The sequence below is a fragment of the Gastrolobium bilobum genome, unplaced genomic scaffold (assembly GCF_033153095.1).
Source record: "Gastrolobium bilobum isolate Gb01-03AN ecotype WA unplaced genomic scaffold, APGP_CSIRO_Gbil_v1 utg8685, whole genome shotgun sequence".
Lineage (NCBI taxonomy): Eukaryota > Viridiplantae > Streptophyta > Magnoliopsida > Fabales > Fabaceae > Gastrolobium > Gastrolobium bilobum.
In genome coordinates, this window is record NW_026898457.1 from 447,003 (window position 1) to 455,509 (window position 8,507).

Below are 8,507 nucleotides of genomic sequence, written 5' to 3' on the forward strand. Positions count from 1 at the left end.
TCATTTATTGAATTGAGGAATCAAAAGAGTAACAAAATCTAATAAGCTAATATAACATGCTGATGCTGATATAACTAAAACATCTCAAATATACATATGCAGTCCACACACACACACAAAAATTATGTCTATGCGTGTGAGCTATGCAATCAACTTCATACTTTAGTGGGAAATTGAGAAGGCCTTAATTACAGATAAAGATGGACGAGTTAGGCCTATAAATGGCAAATAGGTGAATAGCGTGTCAAAAATGGCAGTGTAGATTTTCGAATCTGGAAATTGTTTGGCTTCTGTTAAAGTTATATCTACAAAGAGATATCAAAACTCATACAGTAACATTAACATACATATTATATTAGAAAAATGACAAATCAAACAAAAGGGGCACAAAAAAAAAAAAGTAGGCTACTTTATCAAAGCGTTAAAGTCTCATCCCTCATCAAAGGTGCCCCCTCTTGCTGGGTGGAGCTTTACGCAATCCCATTATACCCTCAATGCTCCTCCTTGATCCATCCAACAAATATCTAAATAGTTTTTTCTGCACTTCTCATAACATCCTTTGAACAACCACAACAAAACCCATTTCAAACGTTCTTGCATTCCCTTTATTTTCTCACCCTTTTTTTTCTATGCTTCGAAGTTTCGATTTTTTTCCACCCCTTCTGCAGAATATTATCAATAGCCCGGAAACATATATATAGAAAATTAAAAGAAAAAGAAAAGCTTTTCTGGGTTATTCTGGTAATTTTCTCCATTTTCCATGGGTAACATAGGAAGTAGTGGTCGGAGAAACAGTGGCAGCGCGAGGGGCAGGCGGATTCATCCTCCTCCTCCACCGGTGATTCCGCCGCCGCCGCCGGAAATCACTGCCAGCCGATTCGTGTACCCCGCCGTGGCGGCTACGCCGTATCACAACTATCCCGGTTACTATCCCCCGCCGCCGACAACTTTGCCGGCACCGTACGACCACCATCACCGTCCGGTGATAGACCCAATGGCGGGGCGTTACCCGCCACTGCCGCCGCGACCTGCGCCCTATGTTGAGCATCAGAAGGTGGCTACTATGAAGAACGATGTCAACATCAAGAAGGAGACTCTGAGGATTGAACCTGATGAGGAAAATCCTGGAAGTTTCCTTGTGTCTTTCACGTTTGATGCCACCGCTTCTGGGAGGTAACTCTGTTTTCCCTCATTTTATGATGATGATATAATAATACTCATGTAATATTATAATATATTTTTTTGGTTTCTAATGCATCATGTGTTGGTAATTATATGCAAGATGCTAAGTTTTAGAGAGTGTTGTTGAATGTTTACAGGTTTTATATAGTATTTTCCAAATGAAAAATATAGATATAAACAGAATTGTACATGAAATCAGTTGATACTTTAGAGTTTTTGTTTTCGCGTGTATTTGGTGATTTACTGAATAAGCATGTCTATGTGTTGCTAGGGTTCAAATTCCTTTGACAATCTGGAGAGCCCGATTGAAAAGCAAAGTCTATCGCTGTTAAAGATTGCCATCATGACAGATTATCTTCATTTCATAATCAACATTGCTTATAAACACTCCCTTGTTTGCTTTTTTTATTTTTATTTTTTCCCCCGTTTGATATATTTTGGATTTCAATCTGATCACACCGTGGACAATATGACACCTAAGTTTGCATCTATTTGAGAATGTCCATTGATGTTACTGAGAGTGCCTTTTTTATGCTAGTTTTTTTACTGGAGGTGAAGAAATCACTTATTGTATTGGGCATGAAGCGTTGCCTTCTAAGTTCTAACAATTGAAAATGAAGTTATTTATTTAGTACACATTGATGGCAAGTGAGATTGTCAACTGAGTTGAGAAATTAGTTGCCAATAATGTGTCAGTTTGAAAGCTAAGGTTATTTTACATGAACAACGGCTTAAAGAACAGTAGTTTCCTGATATACTTATGCTAATAGTTGTTATTACGGTCAAATCACCAATCTTTGAGTGCCTGTCAAGGCATTAAACCCCCTAGGGAGTCTTTCACCTTTAACTACCATGGGTTGACTTAATGCATGTCTAATTTAGATTATGTATTCGATATTAGTGCTGTTAAAGGCTAAATTGCCATCTGTGTGAGGGGTTTGATCTAATGGTTTTTTTTTTTTTTTTTTCTCTCTCTCCAAAACAGCATCACCATACTTTTCTTTGCAAAAGAAGGTGAAGGTTGCATTATTACTCCAATGAAGGAAAATGTTCTTGCGCCCGTGACAGTAAATTTCCAGCAAGGTCTTGGCCAGAAGTTTAGGCAGCCAGCTGGAACTGGTATTGATTTTTCAAAATTTGAGGAGTCTGAGTTACTGCAAGTGGGTGACATGGATGTCTATCCTGTAGTAGTTAAGGCAGATGCATCCTCTGGCGATCATGAAGGATCAAATGCAACTCCAACATCTGGTAACACAAATTCTCATATAACTCAAGCAGTGTTTGAGAAGGAGAAAGGAGAACTCCAGGTGAAGGTTGTTAAGCAGATCTTGTGGGTGAATGAAATGAGGTATGAGCTGCAGGAGATATATGGTATTGGAAATTCAGTAGAGAGTGACTTGGATGGGAATGACCCAGGAAAAGAGTGCGTTATTTGCTTGTCAGAACCTAGGGACACCACGGTCCTTCCCTGCCGCCACATGGTATTTACAGTTTCCCTTGTTTGAATTAATTTTTCTTTGATTGGTTCACAGAATGATGCTGATGGTAGTCATTGATATCATGAGTATTAATGTGCTTTCAAGTGTTAAATGATATCCATGTAATTCCTCTTTATTTCAACTCTTAAGTTACTCTTGTCGCTCATCAGTCTTAGCAAAATGATGATTATTTTTGCTCAACTTTAACTGTGGAAAACTAATCAGTCCTTGAGTCCTCCTTTGATATACTTTGGATGGATTGTTTCCTTGTTGTAGTGCATGTGTAGCGGATGTGCAAAGGTTTTGAGGCTCCAGACAAATAGATGTCCAATCTGCAGACAACCAGTTGAGAGGCTTTTGGAGATGAAAGTTGGGCCTGAGCCTGAGGCCGAGCGCAAGCCCGAGCCTGAGGAGTGAAGATCAAGTGTCAATGACACAAGCTTCCTGTACAGTCCAACTGTTATAGTTAAATACTTATCCCTTACTTTCTCAGGTTTTTCCAATAATAAAAAAAAAAAGTAGAAAGTGGAATTTATGTATGAAATGCTGTTTGACATGGACAATAGGCTGGCATTGCACCCAACTTGTATAAGCAAATGCCTCCTCCATGCTTGTTTGGTTGTACTTCTAATTTCTAAATGGCTTTCCTTCTGAACATCATTTACTTGTGTTTCTCACCTTCTCTTCTAACAACATCTTTTTATTCTTCTTTTATATTTCTTTCTTTTCTTTTCTTTTCTTTTCTTTTTACGCTAAAGGTTTAAGATTAGAAAAACATTTCTGACTTTCAAGGTATTGTTATCTGTGTTTTGGCTTGCAAAATGCTTATTGACTAGCTTTTATGTTCACAAACTCCTCACCCTTCATGTACTTTTATGCAGAAGTATTGGATAGCACGTCTCATTGTAAAAAAAATTTAATGATCCAGACAATTTTTACTTGCCATTAAACTTTGTTAAAAAAAAGAAAAGAAAAAGAAAATACAAAGCATGCAGCTCAGTGCATCAACATTAGCATCCTACATTCTTGACAAACAACAAATACAACACTACTAAGATTGTTGTTCTGTTATCCAATACATCAAACACACAAAACAGATACAATTTATCTCACGCGACAATCATCATATCTATGACACCTGAGGCCCTTGATGTAATTTAGTATCCCACCATTGATGGACATAGACACCATTGCTTCTGAGACCCCTATAAATATCCATGCAGTGTTCCTTGCTGCTCATAGTTTTACTTTTAACATCTCCACTGTCTGAGCAACTGAGAAATAGCTCATCAACAAAGCAAATAGCTCCACTTTCAAATATATCTGAGAGGAACTTCATTTCAACTTTCCCTGCATTCATCTTCAGGACCACAAAATCAGCATGCTGCACAGTTTCTTTGAACCAGTCAAGGAAATCAAACTCTTCCTCTCCCAAAAAAGGATCCAAGTCTCCATCCACACCAGCTTTGGCTTCAACCTTCCCAGCCAATCCCGGATGATAAACAAAGGAGACACGAGGTTGTTTCACATAGGACAACAGAATGGAAGTGTTGTAATGAACAAAATACACATTGAAAGCTTTCTGATCAATAGGATAAGAAGGTGGGAACCAATCAGTGACATCTGTGTTCAGTAGCTCCCCTACCCCCATATCAATATACACCAAACGCTTCCTACTAGAAACGTCCACAAAATTAGGCAAATAGGATATGCTTTTCTCATACCCTGAAAGTGGTGTTTCCTCCACAAGAGGCTCCATGAGCTCCACGAGAGGCTTGGTGAAGGTAACACTTACACAATCTGCTGGAAGGCCATAATGATAGAAGAAGGAGCTTGTGTTTTCAGATCTTTTCTTGAAAACTACAAGGCTAAACTCATTGACATAACCAACATGCACGACGCTGGAAGATCTCAACAATGATGACACTGAGGTAGCTGACACAAGCAAGGCACCGATTCCACCAGGCTTAAGGATGCGCTCAACCTCAAGCACGAGCAATGAAGGGACTGAAACCTTGTCTACATCCTTGGAGAACACGAAATCAAAAGAAGAGTCCTGGTACTCAAGCATGTACACGATTTTCTTCATGTTGAAGGAGAACAAACGGTGCTTGTGTACACCACTGACTCCGGAGAATCCTAAATGTTGCATTGCCAAGACAACCATGTCTGAACCTTCTCCAATGCAGAGACTTTTTGCGCCGCAATCCAATAACCCTTTACCCATTAGCTCTGTGACTACACTGAAAGTCAAGTTTATGTCTTTCTTGCAATTCTCGGAGTCAAAGGAACCCCAGAAGCTGTGGAGGATCCGACTCTGGAACAAGTAGGAACCAGGAGTCGAAGTGCCATTTTTGGCATGTGATTCTGAATCGTTGACACAGTCAACATAGTTCTTCGGAGCCAAAGATCCCAAATCGAGGGTAGGTAGGATTCGAAGCAGAGAAACGATGGAAACAGCAAAGGCAAGAAACAATGCACGGAAAAACACACACCTCGCTATAGACCCGCTAAGGATGCGGAACTTGAAGCCCTTGGAATCCATGGAAACTTTTGTTTCTTTCCCTCAAATCCTGTAGTACCCAGAAGAGCAAAGTCTATGAAGTTCACAAAGTGACTTGTCAAGGAAGAGACACATATTTTGATAAACGAAGTTGTGAAAGGTGGAAATGGAAAATACAAACCTGGAAGAAGTGTGATTCCTAGCCACAAGGACACCCATTGAGATTTGGAACCATAACCAGACCCTCCTTGGAACCCTCTTTGAGTACCATCCCCAACCCATGTTTGGTGGATTCAATCTCCACATTTGTCACATGAGATTAGCTCATCCTTGAAAATCTCAGCTTCAATCTAGTAGTAACAATGTTAAGGAGCTTTTTTACTTCTTCTGAAAACCCTTGCTAGATCCAAAGAAGATGATGGGGAATCAGAATTTGTGGTATAAGAAGTAGAAGAAGAAGATTAAGATGGAAAGGCAAGGATTGGTTGTGGAGTGGAGTGTGAACTGGTGAGAGTGGATCAGGGGTAGGGAACATGTAGGAAAGAAACATCATAGGGAACGTATATGCAGTGAGAATGCCAACGATGAATAATGTAATGTGATGTGGGGCACCCTCGTATCCTATGTTTACGTGGCATGATATGGAAGATCCTTAAAAAATATTAAATATTTAATATATTACTTTATCCTTTGTGAAAAAAATTAAATTATTTATCTCTTTTAACTTATTTTCTGATCTTTTTATTAAGTGAAATAAGAAAATATAATAAAATAAGAGAATAGTATTTATTTTTAATTATTATTTGCAACCTTATCATGAAAATTGAGAGATTTGGCTAAAAGATTCCTTAAGGGATTTAATGTACATAAATTTAAAATTATTCGGGTTTTAAGTAATTTCCGAAAACTTGTTGACAAGAATTGATCCATTGGAAATGTCGACGCGTGTGTTTAGTTGGTTCTAGTAAGTGAAAGTGAACATCATTTAGTTTAGAAATACCAAAGAGTCTACACCAACCACGATCGGTCCTATAAACATATATTATTTGTATATATTTATGTGGCAAGTTCAACTTGTATATTTGTTAATGTATTAACTTAGTTGATCGATTATTTGAACATAGTCGGATTTATTATAAGGGGATGATTTTAAGATATTTTTTTTCATTTCCATGATTAGAACTTGAAACCCCAAATTAAGAGGAACAAGTTCTTTATAACTTGAATAAATAGTTGTCGATTTTTTATTAACCAGTGTTTAAAGTTCTAATAGACCTAATTAATCTGATTTATTTTGAATCTCTTTACTATTTAAAAAATTGTGATTTTTAAGAATCAGATTCACTATTTTTTCGACAGGTGAAATCATGAAGTTTAATGCCAGACCAATAACTTCTCCCATTGATATGGTGCATTAAATTATAATATTAACACAAAGTTAGAAGAAGCAATTAAGTTGTATATACAGCACCTTGTTTCATGATTAACACCGTACGCATTAAATGGAATAAGAAATATTTGACAAACTATATAATTGGGGAGAAATGAAAGGACACCCTGCACACTGCGGTATTGGAAACTTTATTGGATTAAAGAAAGGGAGAAATGATCACGATTCTCGATGGATGATGCTTTCAAGGGACCTTTATTCTAAACTCAAATGGCTGAAATGAAAAATTGACAAGTGGACTAATTTAATCAATAAGGTGCTTAATTGCATGATTGAACTCATTAGCAAACCCATAATGCACTCCACTGCTTTGATTAAACGCCATAAAGAAAACTTTTCCAACTTGACTTGAGTTATGGTACAAAACAATCCACGGTTTCAACGCCCATCGCTTATGACGGATGAATGCTTTTTAAATTTTTTTTTTTTTTTGGTAAACAGAAGGCTAAGCCCAAGAGAAAACAGAAAAGAAATTAAACTAACTCCTACACACCATTGTCCTATTCCTACAGACAGCAGTAAGATCACTAAAATATCAGGAGAAGGATCCCTCCAGATTTGATACGGACTATCCTCCATATCAAAGATAAGTTTGTCAATCAATCCACACAAACATTCTCTTCCCTGAAAGTATGCATGTCGACATTGACCAATTTTTATTTATCCATGTCTGAATGCTTTTTTAATTTTATGTATATATTGAGATTCACAAAATAATAATAATAATAATATTTTAATTTTAAATTTTGAATCCTTATCCCACAAAACATTTAGGGGCGTTTGGTTGAGGAGAAATTTTTCGAATACTAGGGAAATGTAATTGATAGGGAAATAGTTGGAAAGTGAGTTTGGTAGGAAAATGTAAAAAAAAAGTTGTTGGTTAGAAAAAAATTTACCGGACAAATTAGGTAAGATTTATAAAGTCTATGTTTGATTGATGATAGAATATTGATGGGTAAATGATATAAAATTACAAAAGTAACCTTTAATATTTAAATAACAAATACGGTTGTCTGCCTGAAGTTCACAATATATGGTTCAGACGGCTAAGCATCTCAACAAACAAATCATATAATCACGAAAAGTAACCAAATCATCTTGTAATATATATATATATATATATATATATATATATATATTCATAGTCGAGTTTTGAAAGAGAAGTGGGTATATTTGGATTTCAAGAACCAAATCATCTCGTCAACAATTTAATCACAAAATCAAGAACCATCCATTTGAATTTCAGAACCATTTGTACGGTCCTTCACCACTCACAGCGAGTTCTTGGAGTGGGTATATTGGTCCGTTTACTTCATCTTCTATCTCTCATTTAGGTGGTTATCATGAATACCACATGAGAAGTGGGTTGCTTGCAAAAAAAAAATTGTCAATTTTTCCACACAATACTAAAAGGCTGGGCAACTAAGTTTGGTAGGTAAATTTTGGATTCTCTTCTACCAAACATGGACAACACATAATACCTCTTTCAGATGCCTAGCTATCCTCTCAAAAAACCTATACCAAACACCACCTCAACGGGTTTGCGCTAGAGCGTTTATAGTAATTTCCTTCAAATATTATGCATACCGGGAAGCCAAATTAACACGTTTTTTTTTTTTTCATTTTGCTCTTAATTAAATTAAAATTTATCACTTTGCTCTCATTTTTAAATTATTTAAAAAACATGATATTTTTCTTAAATATAATATCAATCTGTTCCTGTTTGATCTTTGACTGGCCTTCATACTCGAGTATATGACTAATATATTCGAGTAAATCAAGTATCATGAATTTACACTCGAATATAAACATGATACTCGAGTATGGCACAATATACTCGAGTATATGGTGACACATGCCCTACAAAAATTTGACAACACATAGCTCTAAAAAA

The 8,507-nt window shown here is 36.6% G+C and overlaps 2 protein-coding genes across 3 annotated transcripts; one reads left to right on the forward strand and one right to left on the reverse strand.

Annotated features, from left to right (window-relative positions):
- Nucleotides 1-385: 385 nt before the first annotated feature.
- Nucleotides 386-3,329, forward strand: LOC133316501 (probable E3 ubiquitin-protein ligase LOG2). The gene is made up of 3 exons (XM_061518259.1): nt 386-1,173; nt 2,168-2,663; nt 2,937-3,329. The coding sequence occupies exons 1-3, from the start codon at nt 761-763 to the stop codon at nt 3,075-3,077; spliced, it is 1,050 nt and encodes a 349-aa protein (XP_061374243.1). The 5' UTR covers nt 386-760; the 3' UTR covers nt 3,078-3,329.
- A 258-nt stretch (nt 3,330-3,587) lies between these two features.
- On the reverse strand, nt 3,588-5,711 carry LOC133316499 (uncharacterized). 2 transcript variants are annotated; one of them, XM_061518257.1, is made up of 2 exons: nt 5,345-5,711; nt 3,588-5,233 (listed from the first exon to the last, which is right to left on the reverse strand). In XM_061518257.1, the coding sequence occupies exon 2, from the start codon at nt 5,203-5,205 to the stop codon at nt 3,790-3,792; it is 1,416 nt and encodes a 471-aa protein (XP_061374241.1). In that variant the 5' UTR covers nt 5,206-5,233; nt 5,345-5,711; the 3' UTR covers nt 3,588-3,789. The 2 variants fall into 2 exon arrangements, with proteins under 2 accessions (XP_061374241.1, XP_061374242.1); XM_061518258.1 differs by having other exon boundaries at nt 3,588-5,257.
- Nucleotides 5,712-8,507: the final 2,796 nt, after the last annotated feature.